The sequence below is a fragment of the Balaenoptera acutorostrata genome, chromosome 11 (assembly GCF_949987535.1).
Source record: "Balaenoptera acutorostrata chromosome 11, mBalAcu1.1, whole genome shotgun sequence".
Classification (NCBI taxonomy): Eukaryota; Metazoa; Chordata; class Mammalia; order Artiodactyla; family Balaenopteridae; genus Balaenoptera; species Balaenoptera acutorostrata.
Genome location: NC_080074.1, coordinates 20,082,584 through 20,109,020, shown reverse-complemented (window position 1 = coordinate 20,109,020; position 26,437 = coordinate 20,082,584). Strand labels below are relative to the sequence as shown.

Sequence of the window (26,437 nt, the reverse complement as noted above, 5' to 3'; positions counted from 1 at the left end):
GCCAGTTGGAAAAGAGAGTGCCTGTTTACATAAAATAATTCTTAAGAGTCTATTCAGACTTCTGATTACAGATGTATAGCAGGCTAGGTCCCCTGATTGACCCTTCCACTGAAAATAATTAATACTGCTGGACAACATATTTATGAAGTACTTAAATGCATTGATGAGTAGGTGAATGCAATGAAAATAGGCCAGAAACTGGGGGAAGGAAGAAAGTCAGAGAGGGAAGTCAAGAAGGGAAACCAGCTTTTATTTTGAAAGAACTTGCTGAATTTGGTGATCTGGAGGGTCTGTTCTTATAGTCACTAAAGTCTGAGGGGACAAAGCCCAGGGACTGCCCAAGGTGAGGTGTCTGTTGGGACATACCCAACCTGTAGGGCTACTACCCTTTCAGCATAAAATGAACTAAGAATGAGGGCTTTAACTTGATATAGGGTTTCTATGAAAACCTACTTGGTAAAATGTTTTAGCACATTATTTAAGATTTAGAACAAGACAAGAGTTCCTGTTCTCAGTTCTTTTCAGCATAATATTGGATGTCCAATTCAGTGTAGTAAGGCAAGAAAAAGAAATAGGAGATATAACAATTGAGAAGGAAGAAATAAAACTCTATTTAGTGATAATATGATTGTATATGTAGTAAACTCCAAGAATCTAAAGGCAAATTATTAAAATTAATGGTAGAGTTTCACAGTGTTGCTGGGCACAGATCAATTAAAAAAAGCAATTGTATTTCTACGTCAAAACCAAACAGAAAATGTTTTTTTTTTTAAAACTTCAAAAATATAAAATACATAGAATAAATCTAATAAAAGCTATACTAGCTACCTTCCCCCTTGGAAGGTTCAGACTCAGTGTGGAAATCTCTCTCCCACTCAGGGTTTGCATCCTGATCATGTTGCTACTAGAGATTTTTGTCTTCATGAAAACCCCCATTCATCCTGCTTACCACTCACAGCTTCCAACTTTCCATTCCAGCTTTTGTCAATTTTTTAGGGAAGAAATTGGGTGGTACTTGGAGATTTCCCCCGATTCTTACCAAGCTTAGTGGAATGTTCCCCTAAAGTAACTAGTCTGCCATAGTGTAAGTTGAAACTCTTAAGTGCTTTTCTACTGCAAATAATAATAATAATATGAAAAAGGGTAAAATACATATCTTTTATCTTACAAGTAAAAACTTCACACTGTTATGTGTGATAGCAGTCATTTATTCAGTAGAGATATCAATTATTTCTTCTGTGTGCCAAGTTTGTATGATGATTAGTAAAATATGTTTCCTTTCTCAAGGAGCTAATTTTTTCATGAAATGTTTCCCAAGCTTGTCTAGTCATAAGAATCACCTGTGATATCTTCAAAAGAAATGCAGCTATTTAGTATCCTTGTCTGGAGATTGTGATTCAGTAGGATGGGATCTGGAGCTGATATTTTATTTTATTTTATTTTCTATTTTTTACTTATTTTTTATTTTTCACGAATCAGGCCCTTTTTATTATATGTGCTCTGGCCAGACTCTAACATAGGGCTGTTTGGCCATAATCCACATCAAGCTCAGCAGATGACATATAGGTGAGCCCCTATACCCCTAAGAAGGATAACAATGCACTGAAATTAGCAAATCATTGAGTGAGTTCTTTGTATCAGCAGAGACTAATCTACTAATCTCCCTTTCAGATATTAACCAGTTACATTGTTAGTATTTGCATTACACCTCCTATATTTTAGACCCATTTATTAGTGAGGGGACCTCCTTTTTCTCTGGCTTCATGTGTCCATGTGGACGAACTTCTTCCACAAAACACTACATTTCTCTCCCTACCCTTCATTCGTTCCTCCCGACTCATAACTGGTAAGATTAAAAGAACTGGGTATGGTTCCCTCAGCCTCTTTCTCCCTTTTAGAGCTGGCCTGCCCTCCAGGTGGAGGTGTACTCACTGGAGCTGATATTTTAAACAAATGCTGAGTATGATTCTGATGATCAGGCAAATTTGGAAGATACTGATGTAATGCACTCTCTGCAGTTTTCTTCTAACTTTCCTTCTCTATTTGGACAAGCTATTTGTATATGAACAATCATGTTTCCAGTGTCGTTAGGGAACCTGGCTTCTTTCCTAAAACATAAAGCCTGGCAATAAGGCAGTGAGGATGAGAACTATTCATAATTTCCTTTAGGCTACTGTAAAAGTCACAGAGTGGTTAAATAGCATATTCAAGGTAGAAAGTGAGGGAGTTGTGATGTGTGCTTAGGTTGTCTGACTCCATAGCCAGACCACACCACTTTCTCATTAGATACTGTGCAGCCTTTCCAGGGATACCTCTAGGGATGGAGATCTCTTAACTTCAAAAAACAGCCTTCTTTTATTGTTGGACACCTTTAATGTCTTCCTTGTAATGGACCAAAATCCTTCCTCCTTCTCACATTGGTTTTAGGTCAGCCTTCTAGAGCAGGAACTGCAACCCAAATTCATTGAGGTTCAGGCTCAGTATAAAGAAACAGTTGATTTCATGTTTTTAAAAATACTTGTCTGTTGGCCATAATTGGTCCAGTCTCTGGTTTCCTTTAGATTAGTATTAACTAGTTTAATTTCCTCTTCCGTATAATAACCCTTCTCATGTTAGAGTGCATTATCATGTATTTCAGGTCAGTCTCCTTCCTTATCACCTTCTTCCTAGCCCAGAACAAACACTGTGTATTCTTGGACAAGCTGTTAAACCTTTTTGAGACTCAATTTTTTCATCTGTAATTTATGGGTAATAATGCTTATTGAATTGGTTTAAAGATTAAGTTATGTAACCTTATCATTAGTGTACAGGAATGCTAGAGATTTCTGTGCATTAATTTTGTATCCTGCTACTTTACCAAATTCATTGCTAAGACAGTTTCTTCAATAAGTGGTGCTGGGAAAACTGGACAGCTACATGTAAAAGAATGAAGTTAGAACACTCCCTAACACCATACACAAAAATAAACTCAAAATGGATTAAAGACCTAAATGTAAGGCCAGACACTATAAAACTCTTAGAGGAAAACATAGGCAGAACACTCTATGACATACATCACAGCAAGATCCTTCTTGACCCACCTCCTAGAGAAATGGAAATAAAAACAAAAATAAACAGATGGGACCTAATGGAACTTCAAAGCTTTTGCACAGCAAAGGAAACCATAAACAAGATGAAAAGACAACCCTCAGAATGGGAGAAAATATTTGCAAATGAAGCAACTGACAGAGGATTAATCTCCAAAATTTACAAGCAGCTCATGCACCTCAATATCAAAAAAACAAACAACCCAATCCAAAAATGGGCAGAAGACCTAAATAGACATTTCTCCAAAGAAGATATACAGATTGCCAACAAACACACGAAAGGATGCTCAACATCACTACTCATTAGAGAAATGCAAATCAGAACTACAGTGAGGTATCACCTCACACCGGTCAGAATGGCCATCATCAAAAAATCTACAAACAATAAATGCTGGAGAGGGTGTGGAGAAAAGGGAACCCTCTTGCACTGTTGGTGGGAATGTAAATTGGTACAGCCACTATGGAGAACAGTATGGAGGTTCCTTAAAAAACTAAAAATAGAGCTGGGCATATACCCTGAGAAAACTGTAATTCAAAAAGAGTCATGTACCACAATGTTCATTGCAGCTCTGTTTACAATAGTCAGGACATGGAAACAACCTAAGTGTCCATCGACAGATGAATGGATAAAGAAGATGTGGCACATATGTACAATGGAATATTACTCAGCCATAAAAAGAAACGAAATTGAACTATTTGTAGTGAGGTGGATGGACCTAGAGTCTGTCATACAGAGTGAAGTAAGTCAGAAAGAGAAAAACAAATACCGTATGCTAACACATATATATGGAATCTAAAAAAAAAAAAAAGGTTATGAAGAACCTAGGGGCAGGATAGGAATAAAGATGCAGACCTATTAGAGAATGGACTTGAGGACATGGAGAGGGGGAAGAAGGGTAAGCTGGGATGAAGTGAGAGAGTGGCATGGACATATATACACTACCAAATGTAAAATCGATAGCTAGTGGGAAGCAGCCACATAGCACAGGGAGATCAGCTCGGTGCTTTGTGACCACCTAGAAAGGTGGGATAGGGAGGGTGGGAGACGCAAGAGGGAGGAGATATGGGGATATATGTATATGTGGAGCTGATTCACTTTGTTATAAAGCAGAAACTAACACACCATTGTAAAGCAATTATACTCCAATAAAGATGTTTAAAAAAAAAGATTAAGTTATGTAGGATTTTAGGTATTCAATGAGAGGTAGTTTATGTTATCTTAGTTGTACCTAAAGGTATGTATTTGAAGTATATTGCATGTATATAACTGCATCTGAATCTTTTATCATATATCATATATAACTAAATTATTTCCCCTAGCTTTCAAATCAAGGAAGAAGTAACTTACCTTACTGAAATAACTTGCTTTTAGAAAAACTTTAAAATTTTGTTTCTAATGGTTCTCATCCTTTTCTTAAATGTATTACTGTTTGATTTCTAAGATTAAAGCCATATTATTTGAAAAGTGTTGATTAACTCTGAGAATTATATTTTCAAGCTTATAAGCATATTGATATCTCTAATACTATTATAAAAGTGATCTTATTTCTATTTTCAGTATTGCAGGGGGTCGGATACTCTCAGTGATAAAGATGCAGCTGATTAAAGGCCAGAACAGCAGGGATCCTTTTTATAAAGCAGTAGAGGAAGTTGCTCAAGATTTGGATTTGAGGATTAAAAGTATTATCAATTCTCAACAAGGAGATTTAGCTCTTAGTACCACTGACATCAGTCCTGCACGGGTAATGAGGTTTTTATTTTTCATTATCCTTCTGTACAAAACATTATATCTTCTACTTGCTGTAGAAGTGGTTTACAATTGCTACTTAAGTCAGAAGAATGTGTTTCCTCTGTTATAAGATGTTGAAAATATAAGTTTCTCAATAGATTATGCAGGATTATGTTCGACTTGGGTAAATCATAACCTCTATGAGCCAAATTGTCTCTGTTTGTTAAAGAAGCACATTGGATAATCTTCAGTATCCCTTGTAGCACTAGAAATTTATAGTTCTTGATGCATATTAAGGTGTTTTGTCATATTTTTCAATAATTATTTTTATAAAACAATTATTTTCCCATTTAATCAGGTATAAAATAAGAGTCTGGTGTCTCTGGTTATGACCCCAGTACTAGGCACTCCATAGAACAACAGCAGAAATAGTTTCTATTCAGCAGTTTATTTTTCTTTTATAGAATTTTTCTATTTCCATGATCTCTTTTTACTACCTCCATTGCCGGTTTACTGCAGACATTAGGAATTTTTCCTATACTTAGTAATTGTTTAATTATATATTCCAGAAAATTTACCTCTTTCTTGTTTTTCTTACATAGATAGTCAGACATTATAAAGTATTAAAACTATAGTTTTATAGGAGAAATTGACTACCATGTTTTTAGTTCTAGAACAGAATTTTGGAGTACGTGTTATAGTAATTCATTTGTTGCAGTTTAATTGTTCAGGTAACAAAATCCCCTTTTTATTAGGTATAATTGTGATAGCCCGTGTATGAAGAAAGACTTTTGCTTAATTTTTATGATTCACTTATTTTTCCGCAGCCCTCAGGCACTATTTTCTATAACAATGCGTGTTTTTAGTTTAACTTGAAGGCGGGACATGGGGGAGATTCTGAATTATTTCCCCACATATTTCATGTGTGTTAACACTTCCTATGACAGCTTGGCTCAAATGACAACCAGGTTTTATTATAAGTATAAATCAGGAACTGTCACAACTCAGATAGTTAAGAGCACCAATCTCTCCCATTTCCTGTGACAAGAAATAAAGATGCAGACAACCTGGTTCTTAATTTTATGTTTTCAACCAAATTAGACATCTTTGAAAAATACGAATCAGTAATTCTCAATGAAGTTAGTATTAAACAGTATGGACTTCTTTGGTACTAATGAAAAATATATGTCAAGCACCAGATTGTGATAGGCAATTTGTTAAAATTCTGGTGTAGCTATACATTACAGTTCACTTGGTAGCCTGAGTCAGCCAAGTAGAGAAAGGAGGCCAAGACCATGTTGATGAAACCTGAGGAAAGTGGTACAACTATAACAGATGCCCTCAAAAGGGCGACTCTGATATTTAAGCACAATGTCCAACAACCCTATGGGTTAGGCACTCTCATTATCCCTATTTTACCAATGATTTAACTGAGGCACAGTGAGGTTAAGCAACTTTCCCAGAGGTTTACAGCACATACAACTGGTTAGTTGGTATGAACCCGGCCAGAAATGCCATCAGAGTTTGTTCTTACATGTGTCTATGTGTAATATTATCTTATCATATATTTTCCCTATTCTTCTATCTAGTTACTAAGTTTTTCCAGCTCTCCCCCTTTTAATCTGCTTTTTCTTTATCTCCACAGCTACTGTTTTAGTTCACTGCTACTACCTTCTTCATTTCTGAGCTGGACTATTACAGTCTCTTAATTTGTGGTCCTGTCTCCAGATTTAATAAGAGTCTTACCCTGGAATATAAATATTTGACACATTTCCATCATTGCTGTCATTTTTCTAAATGTAAATAGTATCATTTTATTTCCTTGCTTAATAAAGGAAGAGATTTTAACCTTGTAACAGATTGACTTACAACTTCTTTGTCTGATATACAATGCTTTCCCAGGCTTATCTCACATGACTCCCTCTCTGTTACCCTGTTCTTCAGCCATTTCATGCCATGTAGTCTCTGAAAATACCATGTTCTCTCTTACCCCTTTGTGTCTCCTCTATGAAGCCATCCTTGATCCCAGGGTAAATTGATCATGACCTTTTGGTGTGCTCCCACTGCACAATTTATACATTCTTTTCGAAATAGCACTGAGGGGACTTCCCTGGTGGCTCAGTGATTAAGAATCGCCTGCCAATGCAGGGGACACGAGTTTGATCCCTGGTCCGGGAAGATCCCACATGCCGTGGAGCAACTAAGCCCGTGCGCCACAACTACTGAAGCCCGCACGCCTAGAGCCGGTGCTCCACAACAAGAGAAGCCTGCGCACTCCAACGAAGAGTAGCCCACACTCGCTGCAACTAGAGAAAGCCCGCACACAGCAACGGACACGAACACCCAATGCAGCCAAAAACAAACAAACAAATAAATAAATAAATTTATTTAAAAAAAAGGAAATAGCACTTAGCAGTCTGTAATGCCATTATTGGTTACTTATTTATTTTATAAAAGAACCTACGGGTTCCTTGAGGCACTAGTTTTTACCTTTGTAGCCTTAGCTTCAAACACAATTCTTGGGACTTAGTATGTGCTTATGGGTGATTACTGAATGAATGAAGGTCAACTAGTTTTTTTATTTTTGCATTTGAGTAGATCTTTACATTCATCTGTGGGGTTGGTATTCAGATCGCCAGAATCTCACTTCTGGTATAAGAGAGAAAAAATATCAGTATACAAAGAGGTTAAGTCACGAGGCTGAGATCACATAGATTGTAGCTAAACTTTCTGACTTAAAGCCTAATGTTATTTTGACGAAAATGTAATGTCTTCCTTTGATGATACTATTTTCTATATTTTTTGTGCTTCTGGAGGTTCATAAGATTGATTTTATTATGGCTTGAGGGATAAATATTCACATGCCTTAGAGCCACTTCTCATGGCTGATTTTTTAATAGCTTAATAGAAGAGGAAGGAGAACAATAGCACATGAAATGGAAAAGAGTGGCTGATTGACCCAGCTGGGGTGATTATTACATTTATTTGAAATTGTTTCTTGTTCTAGCCAAAATCTCATGCCATAAACCATGGCACTGCATACTGTGGCAGAGATACTGTGAAAACTTTACTAGTTCTTTTGGATGAAGAAGCAGCCAGTGCTCCTACCAAAAACAAAGCAGAGCTTTTATATGACGATGAAAACACAATTCATCATAATGGAACTTCTATTCTTACACTTTTTAGGTAAGTAATGTGGAAGTTATATGTATGTGAATATTAACTTAAGTCTATAAAGGAAATTTTTGAAAAAAACACCTCATTTGTTATAAAAGAAATACATGCTATGGTTAGGAAACTTGGGAACTACAGAAAAGTATGAAGAGAAAAAACAAAAGTTAGTTAAAGGGAGATTGAACATTTGAATGTGAGGGAGTTATATATAAAAGTAATATTTTGTGAGAGTATGACTGGTGTTTTTTGTTTTTGTTTTTTTGTTCTTGTTTTTTGCTTTGGAAATATTTGTATAGATATTTGTGTCAAAAACTTTGCTAAATGCTTTCACTTATATCAGCCCTCACAGCAATCTCTTTTAGTAGTATCCCCAATTTATAAGTGAAGAATTAGAGACTTGAGAGAGATAGTAAGCAATTTGTCTAAGTTAGCAAGCAGCAAAGGTGTCTTTCTCCAGAACCTGAGGTCTCTGCTCCAAAGATTGTGCTATTTTGCCTGAGAATAGGAGAGTTGGTATACACCAGACTTAACACTGGAATTGACATTTACTTGTTTTTCATCGCATTATGAAGAAAATACTAAATTACTGTTAGTATTCTGTGCAAGACATTGATACTCACCAGTTTTAACAACAATTCAGTCAAACACTGAGTTGGTGATATTTTTAATTAATGAACATTCATTTATAGGAACATTTAAAATTTTAGAACAACCATTTAAAATTGTATTATTACATTGTGGAGGATTTTTACAAAATTGTCCTGTTTGATCTTTTCTATTTTCTGCTTGAGCTACTTTTTAGAAATCTGATTTTAGTCTAAAATTGTTCATATCTATCTATGATTGTTTCCTGTGCTTCACTATCTTTTCTCTTTAAAGAGAAACTTTATAATGCTCTATCATTCAGTGTTGTCTTCTAATTCCTTTGCAGTGAAAATTTATTTTATCAATGATTTACTTATACCCTGTGTTGGAATCCCAGAAAAGAGTATAAAGAAAATGAACCTTTGTTTTTTCCTCCTGTCAACTTACTTCTGTTTAACAATATTTGCTTTTAGGTAGAAATATAAATGATTTAGATTTTCTCTTAGATTGAATTCTGTCATTTTCTTAGAGAAAGTTATTTTGTGTTTGTAGGATTTTCTAAATAAAATTAATCCCCACATCCATTTTAAAGAGGTATTTTTCTATACTCAATCATGTGGCCAAACACGTTTATAGTTACCTTAGCATTTTCAATTGTCATTGTGCAGACAAGTACCAGTCCATGGTAAAGTATATTTTTAATGGTCTGCATTGAAATGATAAAATTAAGGACAATGTATATGAATGTAAGTCAGTGTAGGGTTATAAACTAGTCTTTCTTAGAATAGACTATCCTTTATTCTTTTTTTAAAAAATAAATTTATATATTTAATTTATTTATTTTTAGCTGCTTTGGGTCTTCGTTGCTGCACACGGGCTTTCTCTAGTTGTGGCGAGCGGGGACTACTCTTTGTTGCGGTGCATGGGCTTCTCATAGCGGCGGCTTCTCTTGTTTCAGAGCACGGGCTCTAGGCACACGGGCTTCAGTAGTTGTAGCACATGGGCTCAGTAGTTGTGGCTCGCGGGCTCTAGAGTGCAGGCTCGGTAGTTGTGGCTCAGGGGCTTAGTTGCTCCGAGGCATGTGGGATCTTCCCGGACCAGGGCTCCAACCCATGTCCCCTGCATTGGCAGGTGGATTCTTAACCACTGCACCACCAGGGAAGCCCCCTTTATTCTTATGTAATGGCCTTTTGACTCAAAGGGGTTATGACTCTGGCTCTATTAAGCTAAAAAGGAATTTACTGAGGAATCCATGTTTGTCTGGCTCCAAATTGCCAGTGTCTCCTTCTCTATCGTGTCTTCTCTGACCCTCCTATTTCTAAACTATGCTTTTCTTTTTTGAATTTCCCTGCTATGGCATCTGTCCTTTTTTATTTTGAATTTTAGTTATGTGGATATCTTATTTCCCTTACTTAGATCAAGATGCCTGAATTCAGAGCCAGTGAATGAATGAACTTTCTATTCTTCACAACATCTTATACAGTGCCTTACATATAGTAGAAGCTCAAATATTTAGTGACTGAATTAATTAATTAAGCAAATTATTAGTATTTAGAACTCTCAGAATACGAATATGGACACTTTTAAATAGTATTGTAAGCAACTAGGTTCAGTTGTTCAGAATAAACTTTTATTCTCTAACTGCTTTTGGGTAGCGGAGAGGTGTAAACTAGTTTAAAAGCTACTTTGGTTTATAAATTTTTGCTTTTTTTGGACTAGATCTCCCACACAAGTGAATAATTCATCGATGAAACCCCTAAGGGAACGTATCCATATGTCAGTGCAAGAGAAAACAATTAAGGTACAATTTAATGTATTGTCATGAAAATGATAAAAATCGGTTTACTTTTAGAAGAATAAATATATAAAGCTGAGCTGGGTATTATAAACATACATTATACATGGAACAATAGGGATTAAATGGAAAATAAGTTATGACAGTTGACATACGGAAACTTTCCTTTTAATACAATCTTGTCTAATCTATCTCTGGTTTATTCAATACCTTGGACCTAAAAGAAGGAAAGGAATAAGCACCTGCTATGGTAAGTGTTCAATAAATATGTGTTCAGTGAATGAGGGGGAAAATAAAGAGGACATGGTTTTCTCATTTACATTTCTAATATCTTAAACTGAATCTTGAGAGTCCATATAATTTCAGTTTTGTTCCCATCTGAAGACATATGGCAGAATATAATTGATTTTGGATTGAGACAAGGAGAACATTTCACATTGTTCATTGACTAGAGCTATTCTTTATATTTTCACTTGGTTTGAACTGAGTATCCCAGTTCTCATTTGAAACATTTGTGCCTATAAGTAGTCAATAACATGTTTTTAGGCACTTAACTTTTTCTTGGTCTTATTTTTCAAAAAAGAAGCTTGTTTTTAACTCATTGATTTATTCAGCCTACATTTATTGGGTATCTGCTATGTGCCAGACACTGTTCTATGGTTGGGAATTCATTCATTTGTTCAACAAAATTTTCATGTAAAATTTACAATTATCCTTAAATTATCAAATAATTATTCATCTTTTGATATAACTTTGAGAACTCTAATTTGTTCTTTATATTCACATTTGGAAGGTTAGTCCCAATTAGCAAAGCCTTTAGTTATCTGTTTCTTCTACATACCCCAGATCCATTTAGTTTATTTAGATGAATAAGTCTTATCTTCTTATTGGTTATTAGTAGCTGTTAGTAGTTAACATCTATGGAATACATCATTGATTTTTATGTAATTTTTCTGTGAAAAAACTTGTCAATTCTTTGTTATATTAACCTAAGTACTTGTAGTCAAGGTGTAAGATTTTTGAAAAAACATCTATCCTTTGGACTTGATTAGAAACAGAAATGTAACAAATTCTTTAATTTTTCCTTGCTATGGCTACTGACAAACTTTAATATTTTCATTTAAAAATCATTGGGAGATGCAAGAGGGAGGGGATATGGGGATATATTTATACATATAGCTGATTCACTTTGTTATACAGCAGAAACTAACACAACGTTGTAAAGCAATTATACTCCAATAAAGATGTTAAAAAAAAAATTCAAGTACTACCATTAAACAGTGAAGTAAATATCTGTAAACTACTTAGAAAATTGTCTGGAACCTAATAGATTAACGATAAAAGTTATCTTCCTATGCAATCTTCTATATGTAATAAATTCAGGTAAAAATTTAAAAAAATAAAAATAAAGATCATTGGGATATTTTGTTAAGCTAAGTAAATCAAAATGAAAAGATCTGTCTGAATAATGAGAAGGTGTTTTTAGAAATTGGTAAGAGTCAACTAATTACTGTAAAATTTATGAACAAATTTGTAAAGTTTTGGGAGGTAGAAGAGACAGTATCTGATTCAGTCTCATTTATAGATGAGGAGATCAAAATCCTTGAGAAAGCACCGTATCCAAGATATCATAACTACCAGGAAATATTTTATGCCATTGTGCAAAGCCATGGATAAATACTAATGAGACTATAATTACATTGCTTCCATTACTTGATAGTGGAGCTGGCTTAGTCCACATAGCTCTGAAACTAAATGGCAATAGAGAAAGGAAGGAATTGGTGTTTATGGTTATATTTTATAGTACAGTACTCTTTATGAAAGCAAAGTATGGAAATAATTGGTTTAGCCAGGTATACAGCTGAGCCATGGCCAGATCGAGTACTTGCTGGAATAACAAAAAATGCTGCTAATATTTACTACTAAGTAACTATGGAAAAGTAGTTTAACAGCTTGTTACCTTATTATCCTGTTACTTTTTCTCTTTTGGCATTTAATTCTCTTTTTAATCATGGAAAGGATATATGATCTACACTTGAAAAACTGTCTTGGAAAGACAAAGGTAGATACTATTAGAGAACCTAGAATTTTGATGTTGTAGATCATACTTGATTGTGAAATATCCATGTCATTATTATTTGGGACAAATTAACTTTTCTTGGGTTTTCATTTCCTTGTTCATAAATAGAAATAGGCACTCCTGATCCCCAAATCCTATGAAACTACTTTGGAAAGTGTTCATTAACTCATTTGAAATGCTCAAGTTTTATTTTCTACTGTAGCTTATTTGGAAAATTGTCTATGGTGGTCAAATAAATTCCCCTGGGAAGGAAATTAGAAGGTTCTTCCTGAACCTTCATGGGTTTGGTAGGAACCTTTAGAGAATGCTTTCTTCCCATTCTTACCCCAGTTTCCAAGCGATTTATGCAAGTACCTTCATACCTTTTTATTATAAGATCTTTCAAGGAGACATTTACCTTCTTAGGTCCCTGTAAATTAATTAGTTTTATTCCTTCCAGCTTGATTTAGCCGTATTTTGCTTTTCAGACACAACTGATAAGTTGTATATACATATCTTTTCCTTATTCTGAGTCTAGTGTTTTCCTCCGTATTATATGTATGTCTGAATAATCATCACCATTAACTTAATAAGTTAAGTCAGTGGATCAGAAAAATACTAGATCTTTAAAAGTTGGCATAGTTGGGACAGTGAAAATTAGGACATAGGTCGTTGGAAAAAATAGACTGGCTCTAACTCTGGTACCTATTATAAGCAGCCAGGCAGTACAGTGCTCATGGTGTTGGAAAATTAGACATCCATGTTTAACCTTTAGGGTATTCCAAAACTGAGTATATCCAAATAAAATGGTGTATTGAGTTCAATTAGAATTTCCTTCCCCTAATACTTAAAATGAGTACAAAATAGCAAAAACTAGCAAAAATATTCACCAAGAGCAAACAACAGAAAATAATTTAATTGGATACAATAAACTTCAGAAATGATGGCCAAGGAAGGAAACTGAAGATTTCAGAGGGAAAAGGCACAACATGATTTAGCAACTTAATCTAGCCCCAGTCTCCACATAGTGTGCTAGTGAGTTGACAAAGTCCTGAGAATTATCACTAAAATATTTCCAAAACTGAGAAGCCAACTGTGTGTTCTTTTTATTTTCTTCTTAGAGAAATAGTAGAAGTGGCAACTGCATAGTAATGTGGAAAATGAACTCGGATTTACACATTGACACAGTGAAGGCTCTAGTGCTGCATACTGAATTGTGGAAATTATCCAAATGATCCTCTTCCATTTGAATGAAATACAGCCTCTAAGTAGAGGGACTTTTTATAGTACATATAATACATAATAAATTCTTAGAAGAAAGTGAGGAACCAACCCAGAAATTTTTTCAGATTGCCTATCTCCTCAACTGAACATTACTTTTGCCTCCACCGTTCTTCAGGCTACAGAAAAATGAGGGATAACAGAAAATATGCAGCCTTCAAAATGTAACTGAGGAGCAAGTAAAATGCTGTCAAATAAGGAGGAAACAGAATCAAGAAATCACTCAGACTTGGAGGCTTCTGTTTCTAACTAGGATGTAGTCGATCATGGGAAGACACCATTTCTGCTACAATAACAAGATAAAAGGCAGATAAGTTGGGGAAAATATATTTAAAAGGCATAAGAAAGCTATGTAAGCAAAACAATTTAAATAAACTAAAAATCTGGAGAGGGTAAAGTCCTTCTGAGGTGAACAGTCTATTATCAGAGTTTTCTTCCCTGGGATTATTTTTCCAATTTTGGGTATGAGCCAAGGATTGATCTTGGCCCATGTAAAGGAACTCACTGACGGAAAGAGGAACTAACAAATATTTTGGTGTCTTGAGGGGCTGGCAACAATTTGGAAACTTTGTGGCTCTGAATGCACAGTTATTTCTACCTACGGCACCTATGCTGAATTTTGGAGCTGAGTGGGAGGTTAAGGAGCCTCAATCCAGTATACTAAAATCACCTGTGGTCTTGCAGTAGCTCAGAAGACAAGGCTCCTGTTGAGGAATGTGACCTGGCTCAAACACATGGCTGTTGCCTTCTCAAGATATTTGCCACGTTTGGAAATGAAGTGGGTTGGGGGACCAAAGAACACAATGTAAAAACCTTTGAAAGACAGACTGAATCCCCCAGACTTTCAGGTCAGAGATGATAGAGATCCACAAGTCTCTCAGTTGAAAGCTTGGGAGGGACATTCCCGAAGAAGAGGTTAAGAACCAGAAGTCAAATACGAGTTATGACAACTGCAACCCAGCTTTGACTCAGGTCAGTCCCTGGCGGCATTGCGGTTATCAGCCCCTCTCTGTGTCTGCCTAACAGAGACAAGGGAAACCTTTCTTGATAGAAGATTTCATCTGGAGCCTCTATAGTTCCTTTATATACTGGACATGAGAAGAGACAGGAAGACTTGTCCTTTAATCAAGAGAAAAAACTAACAATAGAGGCAGACTCACAAATGACCCAGCTACTGGAATCAGCTGACAAGGAATTAATTTTTTTTTTAACATTTAAAGGTAATTAAAGGAAAAGGGCAAAATGGATGAAAAATTGGGAAATTCCAACAGAGAATCAATTTTTTAAATTTTTTTCTTTTTTGGCAAGCTGCACAGCTTGCGGGATCTCAGTTCCCTGACCAGGGATTGAACCTGGGCCATGGCAGTTAAAATGCCAAATCCTAACCACCAGACCACCAGGAACTCCCAAGAATCAAAAATTTTAAATCAGAACCAAATAGACATTCCAGAACTGTAAAAACATTATCTAAAATTAATAATTCATTAGGTGAATTTATTTATTTATTTTAAAGATTTTTTTGATGTGGACCATTTTTAAAGTCTTTATTGAATTTGTTTCAATATTGCTTCTTTTTTATGGTTTTTTTTGGCCCCGAGGCATGTGGGATCTTAGCTTCCCAACCAGGAGTTGAACCCGCACTCAGTGCATTCAAATGTCTTAACCACTGGACCGTCAGGGAAGTCCCTAGGTGAATTTAATAGTAGACCAGACATAGCATTAGGTAGCATAGTGGACGTGAAGATAAGTCATTAGAAAAAAGTCCAAACTAAAGCAAAGAGAGAATACAGAATAAAAAAGCAGAAGAGAAGAGTAGGACACAGAAAATGTCTAACATATGCCTAACTGGATCCTCAGAACGAGAGGAGAAAATAGGATTGAAATAGTATTTGAAGATATAATGATTGTAATGTTTTCCAAAGCTTAATTGGTCCTTTCACATCAGGTAGTAGTTAGAAGCTGTGAGGAACAGATGTGTGGTTTCCTTTAATAATGTACAGTTGCATATGGGTTCCAATATTACGGACACAGCAAACTAAAAAATGTCCCTGAGTCCTTTGAAAATTCATCTGCCCTTCATGTATGTGCCACAGGACATAGATTGTAAAGCTTCTTTCCAGAGCAGTGTTCTCTAGTAGAACTTCTGTGGAAATGTTCTGTAATTTGTGCTATCCAGTACTGTAGGTGCTAGCCACGTGTAACTTTTGAGCACTTGAAATGTGGTACTGCAACTGAGGAACTCGATTTTTAATTCTATTTAATTTTAATTAATTAGCTACACATGGCCAGCATATTAAACAGTTGCATTTCTAGTGGATTAAAGATACACACAAATGCAATAACTGAAGACCCATAATAAGTAGGGGAAATGATGCTCTGACCATGAGAGATTAGAATAAATAGGATTTAAATAGGGAGAGAAGATGGAAGAGAACATTTCAGGTGGAGCAAACAACCTGATGAAAAAGTATTAGATTGTCTTACCTAGTATAAAGAGGCTGTGCATTCCATAGTGAACAAAATAAGTGAATAAATAATGTGGGGCAAGGTTAAGGAAGGTGTGGCTTTTGTGGTTTTAAGGAACAGTTACTTTTTGTGGGGCTTATTGTAAGGATATGTGCATGAGAACCTAAGAAAGGTGGGATGTTTAAGAACTTGAAAGGAATGGTGGATATAATGGGGCTTAAGGACTTCAGCTGCACGCTTCTCTGTACTTAAATGTGATGTAACTGTGTGTATACCTCTCTCTTGTTTCTGTACCAAATGGTTTTCTTACTCTATTGAACAGAGTAGAGTTTACTCTGTACTTGTTTTTCTATTGATATATCAGAGCTTTGTCCTTAGGGTGCTTTAACTGTTCTTTACCAGTCTACTCTCATTTCTGTGTGCTGTGGTTTCTTTACTCTCCGTACAGCTTTTTCTACCTCCAAGCTTTTGTTTACTCTTGGTTTCTGTTCCCTCATACCTTCTGCTTGCATACACCTGTTAGAGTGTGTTATAATTTTACTTAATTAATGCACTGAGCAAACATGTATTAAATGCCTCCTGGATACCAGACTCTGTCCTAGGCACTGTAAATATATCAGCAAACAAAACAGACAAAAACCCCTGCCCTGATGGGCAAGTTGTCCCCCAATATTTGTGGGACTAGGGTGCAAGAACATAAATGGAAACCCCTGGTCTACCCCCGCAATCTTTTTAATCCTGGTTCTGTTCCATACTCTTAGACACACTCCACCCAGAAATGTATACATCCCACTCCCTATCACCCTTGTCGTAAACAATCAGCCCTTTCTAGAGGAGGAGGCCAGTGCTGGCCCAGTGCCTAGGCAGTTTAAGCAGGGAATTCTGGGGTACCAGGTTCTTGGAACAGGATCTAAAAGGAGGAGTCATAGTCTCCTAGTGGGCATATCCAAGTCCCTGTGGACTTATTCCTCACCCTGTGTGATGAAGAGGGCCAGAGCAGGCCATCAGTTGGCAAACTAAGGTTTTGTTCATGGAGCTTACCTTTTAGTTGGGAGAGGCAGATAATAAACAAAACAAACAAGTGAATTATATGGTATATTAGAAGGTTATCAGTGCTATGGTGGGAAATAAAGCTGGGGAGGGGGATAAGGAGAGTGTGTTCCTTTGTGTGTGTTTTGGTTTTAAAGGGAATGATCAGTACAGGTCTCTTTGAGAAGGTGACATTAAGCAAAGGCTTTAAGGGAATGAGCAGCATTTTTCATTAGAATGAAAATGGGATGTTTGTATTAGTCTGAACTAAAATTTGAACTTGTTTTGGCTGAAGTAATGAGGTTGGGATTTATTGCGTACCTTCTAAGTGTCAAGTGTTATACTAGGTATTTTATATTCCTCATTCCAATTAATCCTTGTTGAAATCTAGAAGGCTTTATTTTCCAGACCATATACCTAGTAAGTAACAGAGCAGTGGTTGTATTCAGGTGTAAGACTTCAAAGTTTATGCTGTTTCCAAAGTGTAAATGAAGGCATAGTAATTATAATAGTCATCATTTGATATACTTACAAATTCATATGCCATTAAGAGTAGCAAATCTCTGTTCTTTTGAAAATGTGATAATGTAAGAATGAAAAGGTGAATTTTGAATATTTCTTTTTAGTTATATATTTAATAGGTATGTTGAGTAATTTCCTTTTCCAAACTTGTTGATAAAATTTATAGCCCCCGCTATAATGGGGGCTTAGAAATTTCATTTTCTTATTAATACAGCTAACTGAGGTTTCTGTGACTTTTCAATATTTTGACTCATTTGTCTTAATTTAACTGGAGTCAGGCTTTCCTATGTGAAGTACTATTTTCCTCAAACTGGGAACCTACTAATAATTTCAATTTAAAAAGAGCTTGTGGCAAAAGGACTTTTCCAATTCTTGGCAAGTTTGAAGTTCATTGCAATTTTACTGTGGATAGAAATCTTTCCAAAGGGGGGAAATCACTCTACAAAGGAAAACTTTGAATCTTTTTCTCTCATGTGACTTGAACATAAAATGATTTTAACAGCCATGTATGAATCTGGACATTATTCTTAGTTGTTAAGTACTTCAAAAGCACTTTCAAAAGGGAATTGTTTTGCTTATTTGTGATTCCAAATCAAATACACAGAGAGATTTGGAAGATTTGCAACAGGAAGTAATCTCAATTCTATGCAGCCACTAATCTTGTGCAGAAAAATTCAACTTTTATGAACAAAGGAAAAGCAATCTCTTTTAAGTTATAAATACAAGTCAATGTAGCTTGTATTGTTTTAATAACCAAAATGAAGAAGCTGATTGTAAGTTCATTTTTTGAGCTGCATTCCTAGAATCATTTTAGGGTTGGCCAGGTCCTGAGAAACCTAATTCAACAGATTTCTTACTCTATAGGAGTACTTTCTTTATATGTTACTACATTAATAACTGTATAGTATCTACATATATCTTTAGAGTTACATAGCTGTTTCATATTTTTAACTTCATTTAATCCTCACAACTCTATGAGGTAAATATTCCCATTTATATGTGGATAAGTGAGAGGTTTAGAGGTTTACCCAAGATCATCTACTTAGTAAGTGATAGGGCCAGTATTAGAAGCCAGGTCTTTTGACCGCAAATCTGATGCCTTTTCCATCACATCATCTTGTTTCTTTGTGCGGGTTTCTTAGTTGGACATCACATTGTTGGCTCCAGTCAAGTTCATGATCAGTTAAAATCTCTAGGTCTTTATTTCATATGTTGTTTTTAAGTCAGGTTCTCCTCATCCTGTACATCTGTAATTGATATTTTGAACTTAAATACAGGACTTTGTTTATCCTCATTCATTTTCATCTTATTATTTTCTACTTATGGTTCTAGCCTTCTGAGATCTTTTCAATCTTGATTCTATTATCCAATTTATTTATTATTTCTTCCAGCTGTGTGTCAACAGCAAATTTTATAAGTAGAATGTCTTTGTGATTATGGAAGCCATCCTAGTAATCTCTTTAGTATACTGTGTGCCTGTCACATAGTTGGAACTTAATAAGTGGTAATTGATAAAAAAGATCTTTGTACAGGGCAGGGAAAAAACGCACATATAATCTTTTACAAAAAAGAAAAAAAAACACCCTCAATATAACTACTCTCAGTTACTACTTTTGGATGTAAGTATTCCAAGATTGCCATAGAACCATTGTGGTTCTCTCTTGTGTTTTGATATGTTTATAAATAATATTTTTCATGGTAAATATAGTGGTTAACTGATTTTCTTTCACATCTCAACCCATAATCAGTATTTTAAGAATCCATTGCCTTCTAACTCTAGTTTTCTGAAACTGCCCTACTGTCACTAAGGGCTAGAGAATTTCTCTATGGGGGGGCCTAAGGATAAGAAATCTAGCTGTCAGAAGGGCTTATTGAACTTATTTTGCGACTGTATTTACATAGCAAAGAAAGCTTTTTACTCAGATGTATGTTTAAAATTAATAAAAATGCCAGCTTTCTAAAGAAATTTTTATTCACATGCAGCATGAGATTGAGAAAGCATCAGTTGTCTGTATTAAGTAATATAATTACTGTATTTTTATTTAGCGTGCTTTATGAGTGGTACTGATGAAGGTTTTGTGGTGGGAGGCTCTAGTCCCCCAAGCCACCTGTAGGTGCCATCACTATCTGGATATTACGGGAGCGATCCTTGCCAGCCACTTAACATCCATTTACTTTCATGGCCTTACCATACTCTTTATAACTCTCCATAAGCAATAAGTTTATCATTTTCTATAAGTAATCACTCTGGCGAAATGAAAGAAATGTATAAAAAGATGTCAGCGGTTAGTATTGGTTTTGTAGATGGTAATAAATGTTTTTGGATAATTTACTACAGTGATGATATGATGTAATATAATATAAAGTTTATTTTATTAACAAAATTTATTTTAATAGCTTTATTAATTGTTTTAATTCTCTACTTATGGAATTAATAAAGTCCAAAAAGGCCTAGTTAAAACCTTCAGTTATATTTTAGGGCATCTCATGGTAGAAACTATATAATAGTAGTTGCATTCATGTGGATTCATGAAGATATTGGGCTATAGCTCCATTCATTATCAAGAGCCTACTGTATTTCACTTCTAAAAAAAATCGTTTTTCATCTTTTACATTTTCACATTTTTTTCAATTTTGTGTATTTTTGTGCTTAAATGGAAGATAAATTCTAATTGTCTACATCTTCAAGCAAATTAAATATAACTTTTAGTCCTCTGGGAGCTAGAGGCTCTCATAGACACCATTACTCAGAAAGATATAAAATTTGTCATCCTGAGAAAACTTGCTTTTATGGAGCAGCTGGACTGGAGACTATTCTGATTTCTTCTAAAATACAGTCAGTGGATTTCACTGCTGGTATCTCTGCAAACATCTGAGTGGGTTAATGTAGTTATCGTTCTGAATATATAGCATAGTGTATAATTACTGAATGTATAATATAGAGTTATGCTGTTTTAGACTTCGTGAACTGTATCAATACATGCTCTGTGAGTATTATTCAGCATAATGTAGTTATACTTTGAAGTATTAATTTTTGAATTGTTGAAGTCCTCTTTATTTAATCATGTATTTGAAATAAGCTTTGTCTATTTCTGAAAAAGATTTGAGATGATTTCTAATTATTTGGAGAAATCTCCCTATTATAACCAAATGGCATTACACAGCAGCTGCAATTGTTGAAATTTGCATTATCTGTGTAGATTACTTTTGTTCTGAAATTAAGTTCTCTCCCTAAAACAGCCACTGGTTTTATGTTTGCAGAATACATTTCCAAAAATACTTTCTTGGCATCCTTTTCAGTGCTTAAGAATTAAATTTAGCTTTCTAATTTTCTCCTATTTGTCATGTTTGAAGATAATTACAGGAGTATACTTTGAATACTCAACTATTAAATCACTTGGTCACATCTTCTTAGAATGATATAATCAAATCATATTTCTTAATTTTCTAAATATTCATGTTTTTAATTAAGAAATAATGCCTTTCATTCACCACTTTGTTTTATCTTTCACTTTCTTTGTTAGTTTCCTATCTTTGTTTCTTTCACCTTCTCTTATTTTTCTTTTTCATCCTAGCATTTCTCCCTTCCTTAATTTCTCTAATTTCTTGAATTCCATATGCTATTTTTTCCTAAAAGAGTTGTACTCTGTAATTCTTCAAGATGGAAAACTTGTATTTTTCTAGGATTACATATATCATGTATATCATTACTAAACATAATAAAACCACTTTCTAAAGCATCTCAGACATAGGAATGTGTAACAAAGGCCTTTGAAGAGTTTATAATTGATTTTCCTAAGCTTTTACAAAAATTATCAAAAATATACACAAAGCTAGTATTACTGAAAAGAACAAAAATGCTAGTTGTAGCAATGAATGAGTTTGCAAACTATGAAACATCAAGGATTAAAAGTTCTTGCAGATAATGAAATATTTAAGGGAAATTTTTATGATACCTCAGTGACTACAGAGTATATTTCTATCTATATGAAAAACTAAATAAAAATAAAGGATAAATTGCATATTTTCTTCTTTCTTCCTGTTACCAGATGAAGCAAACCTTAATTAGATCTCAGTTTGCTTGTACTTACAAAGATGACTGCATGATAAGCAAGGATAAGTGGAATAATGTTAATTCAGCATCAAAGCCTTTGTGTGTTCTTCACATGGAAAATGACCTTTCTGGTAATTGACCTTATTTGAGCAATTTAATAACAATTCAATTCTAGTGTACTAATTGGTTTTAACTTAAGTAAAACTAGATTTTTTTTTTTGCAATGTAAAGGTTTATATTTTTATAGACCTGAGTTTATTTAAAAAGTTATATCTAAGTACAAATATATGTATAGGAATAAGACTCAGTTTGATTTAACTAAATGTATTTAAGAAATAACTTGTAGCGTTTAAGGATTAAGTGTTATGCATTCAGACAAAGCAAATTTATTGTTTGTAGGGATGAAAAATGATATGGTAAAATGAAAAGAAATGTGATAGTAATATAGCTGTATTTGTTCATCATGTAATTTATATCATTATTTGATTGTAAATCATAAGTTTTAAAATATTCTTTAGCCATTTAAAAAGTTTTTTGTAAAATCCTCATGTGTAATAATTTTAAGTATTATATAATTTCTTTCCTCTTTTCATCTTGCATAACAGGAGGTGTAAATTCATCTGTTGGAAGACCAACAATTGGAACAAGTTCTGGAAATGTTCATCTGGACAGAAGTAAAAATGAAAAGGTGGCAAGAAAATCAATTAGTCAGACAGGAAATAAAAGTTCAAAAAGGAAACAGGTGGATTTGGATGATGAAAATATTCCCTGTGATAATGGAAACGAACCACCTCAACACAAAAATGTTAAGATACCTAAGGCATCAAAAAATTTGCAGAGTAAATTAGATGGCAAACTAGTTAGAGTTGCAAAAAGCAACAAATGTACCGCCAAGGACAAATTGATTACTGGCCAGACAAAGTTAACTCAGTTTTTTAGACTATGAATTTGTCTTTTATGTTCTTTAGATTTATGTATATATAAAACCATTCACCAAAGGCATCTACTTAATTTTTAAGAGATCAAGGTGCAAATTATGGTGCTTTATTATTTTGGTCTGCAGTGTATGTAAGGTTAGCATGTTAAGCATTTTTAAAAAAATACTAGTAAGTCATAATTATGCAGAATATTCACAAAGTTTAATGCACAGGTAAAGCATATCATTTAGGTATATCTTAATACTACTTTCTTTGAAAACAGACATTTAAAATAATACAAGTCATAGTAACATTAAGGGCATTTTTCCCCACAGGCAATTAAATGATTTTGTTTTCTTCTGAAATGATGACGTGGGCCAACAGGTATCAGACTTGCCAGCAAGGTCGATAGACTCTTCCCAGCATACACCTGAGCACTGAAGGAAAAAAAAGCTTAAATTGTTTAAAGGACTAGTATCACACAAAATTGATTAGAAATGAAAGAATGGATCTAGTATAGCTAATTCTGAGTAAATCAAAATTATGGTAACTAATAACTAATTATAGTAACTAATTAAATACTTTTTAATTTCACATCTTTTGCAGGGGTCACTTAATATCAAGTAAATTGAACCATGGTCTTGTTTGATTTTGTCATGATTGGACCCAAATTCAATTAAACTCAGAGTTCTATTTTATGGTATTAAGATATAAGAATTGAATTTTAAAAAGACTACTCACTGTCAAAATCTCTCCTTCCTATAGGAAATTTAGCTGAGTTTTCTTCATCCGCAATTTCTCTCTTTTCTTGTATTGGTTCAGTATTTTGAACTTCATTCTCAGCTGGAAAAGCTACAGATCCTTTTAGTGCAAGATAAGGTTTTATAGCCAGATTCAGTGGCAGACCATGATTTAAGAAATTGTGTTTGGAACCTGCATTCTGTAAAGAAAAGGTTGATTTGTGTTTTAGCTGTCTTATTGGGAATAGAACTATGATACAATTGTGTAATATTCTTATTGATCAAAGATGCTCTACACTGTTTTGACTCTAAAAAATATTTTAGATACAAGGTTTTCAGGGATTAAAAACCTTTTGAATAAGAGATGTTTTCCAGAATGGAAGAACAACCTGGTATGTAGGAAATTTGATCAGTTGTCCTAATGCATATTGTGACTTTTTTCACATACTTCTGCTTATAAAAGTATCGACTTTACTTCCAAAGGATTCATAAAAATCATTCAAATTTCCATTGAAAAAAAGGATAAGTCACAATGCCACTTACCTTTGAATTTTTGTTTTCCTCATCATTCATGAAATTGCTCTCATCATTTTTATATTCCTCCAGGGAAGGAACAACAATTGATTTTTCTTCAGTATCTTCCTTCTGAAAGGCTTTCCCCAGCCTCAGCGTTTTAAATACCATGTCATCTTCTAAATTTCTTATTGACTTGGAGGCTGAAGGCGAAACACCTTGAGAAAGCAAAGAAAAAGTTAGTATTAATATGTAGGAAGAGAAACTCATTTTTGCCATTCTTAGTTTGATGTTTGCATAGAGTCACACAAGGATGTGTAAATTGAAGTAAAATTTCTCAACCTGCTTTGTAAATGATTCCTACCTTTATATATTTTCCAGCTTGAATAGAAAGCACTTGAAAGACTTAAGACTTTCATCATTTTAAAAATGACTCATTAGATAGAAGCTAACTTTTTGTATAGCTGCTAATACTTAACACTGTTTGGGTTCTAGTGGCGTATTGTTTATTTTGAGTGTGAATTTTCTCAGAATCTGATTAAGATCCTTGGTAGAAAGCTTCTGTTGAGGAGATTATAGTCTCTTGAAAATGGGTTGTTATTAAGGAAGACCACAGGACATCAGGCTCTCCATATTCTTGTTTATTCATATTGTTCCCTCCTCTTTATTTTCTGATTAAGTAAAATATTAAAACTAAAGTTATTTCTTTCACTCAGGATAATAAGGGTCAAAGTTTAAATACATTTAATCCTGATGAAGTTGAAATAATCTTCAGAAAGTATTTTTTCCCATAAATGCTTGGAATAGTCTTTGGTGTTTAAAGTATATATGCCTGTCAGTATGAACAAAAAGTCATTCATGTTATATCTAAAATTGACCTGTCAGGTGTGTTTTATCTCTGTATTTACAAAAGGGTATTACTGATATTTATTAATGAGTTTAGCAATTAATGAATAAGAAGTCCATGAAGAGAATATTTATGTGCTCCATAAATGTTAATTTTGGATAATGAGTATGTTGTATGATTTTTAATTAAACATTTCAGAGTTAATTTGTAATGTTGACCCCGTAGAGTAAGAGAATACGTTCTTGTATATGTCTTCTGGTATATATGTGCAATAGTTTTTCTAGGGTATATTTCTAGTTATGGAATTGCTGGGTCTTGGAGTATGTACATGTCAGCTTTATTAATGCCAAAATGGTTACAGAATAGTAGTAACCACTTTAAACTCCCACCTGCAGGGTATGAGAGTTCTTACTGCTCCAGGTTCTAGTTAACACTTGGGTATCTTATTGTGCTTTTACTGTTTATTTCTCTAATTACCAAAGACGTTGGATGCCTTTTCATATGCTTAAGTAAAATGACTTTTAAAGAAAAATTTGTTTTTTTCTCTATCAGATTGTTTGGGTTTTTCTTGTTGATTCATGGGAGTTCTTTATATATGCTGGATATTAATTCTTTGTTAGTTGTATATGTTTTAAATATTGTATTTTTTCTCACATTTCATCTCACACTTCATTATCTTTTGAACCACTTCATGGTGTCTTTTGGTGAACTAAACTCCTTAATTTTAATGTTTAAATTTCTTTTTTTTTTTTTGCTTTTTATGGTTAGTATTTATAATATGTTATTTGGAAATCCTTCCAAACCCTGAGATCATTAACATACTTCTATATATTCTAAAAGTTTAAATGTTTTGACTTTCACATTTAAATTTTTAATTCATCTAGAATCTTGTGTGTGAGAAAGAAATTTTAACTTTTTCCAAATGTCCTTATATATTTCTTTTTTTTTTTAACATCTTTATTGGAGTATAGTTGCTTTACAGTGGTGTGTTAGTTTCTGCTTTATAACAAAGTGAATCAGTTATACATATACATATATCCCCATATCTCTTCCCACTTGTGTCTCCCTCCCTCCCACCCTCCCTATTCCACCCCTCTAGGTGGTCACAAAGCATCGAGCTGATCCCCCTGTGCTATGCGGCTGCTTCCCACTAGCTATCTGTTTTACATTTGGTAGTGTATATATGCCCATGCCACTCTCTCACTTTGTCCCAGCTTACCCTTCCCCCTCCCCGTGTCCTCAAGTCCATTCTCTAGTAGGTCTGTGTCTTTATTCCTGTCTTGCCCCTAGGTTCTTCATTACCTTTTTTTTTTTTTAATGTCCTTATATATTTCTTGAATAATTCATCCTGTCTCCACTAATCTGCAATGCCATCTCTGCAGTATATTAGGTTTCTATACATGTGTAGGTCTCTTTCTGAACTCTCTATTCCACTGCCAAATCTACAGTATTATTATTACAACTTTAAAATAACTTTTGATATCTGGTAAGTCAAGTTTCTCAGCCCCCCTACTCAGTCACCAGTTTTTCGTCTATAGCAGTTCCTTGGCTATTTTTGTCCATTTCTTTTCCATATAAATCGGCTGTGTTGGGTCTTCGTTGCTGCACGTGGGCACTCAGTACTTGTGGTGAGCAGGGGC

The 26,437-nt window shown here is 34.4% G+C and overlaps 2 protein-coding genes across 7 annotated transcripts in view; one reads left to right on the top strand and one right to left on the bottom strand.

The window, feature by feature from the left end:
* The window catches only part of PARPBP (PARP1 binding protein), an 80,949-nt gene extending 55,626 nt beyond the window's left edge, over positions 1 to 25,323 (top strand). For 3 of the 6 annotated variants that reach the window (XM_057556981.1, XM_007165786.3, XM_057556982.1), the window contains 5 exons: positions 4,645 to 4,828; positions 7,823 to 8,001; positions 10,294 to 10,375; positions 21,776 to 21,911; positions 22,386 to 25,323. In XM_057556981.1, the coding sequence (XP_057412964.1) occupies positions 4,645 to 4,828; positions 7,823 to 8,001; positions 10,294 to 10,375; positions 21,776 to 21,911; positions 22,386 to 22,726 (922 nt within the window). In that variant the 3' untranslated portion in view covers positions 22,727 to 25,323. Of the gene's footprint in view, positions 1 to 4,644; positions 4,829 to 7,822; positions 8,002 to 10,293; positions 10,376 to 21,775; positions 21,912 to 22,385 lie in introns of those variants that run through there. The other 3 variants (XM_057556983.1, XR_009009748.1, XM_057556984.1) reach the window with 3 other exon arrangements.
* PMCH (pro-melanin concentrating hormone) lies at positions 23,431 to 24,229 on the bottom strand. Its single transcript, XM_007165785.2, has 2 exons — positions 23,981 to 24,229; positions 23,431 to 23,637 (listed from the first exon to the last, which is right to left on the bottom strand). The coding sequence occupies exons 1-2, from the start codon at positions 24,227 to 24,229 to the stop codon at positions 23,431 to 23,433; spliced, it is 456 nt and encodes a 151-aa protein (XP_007165847.2).
* Positions 25,324 to 26,437: the final 1,114 nt, after the last annotated feature.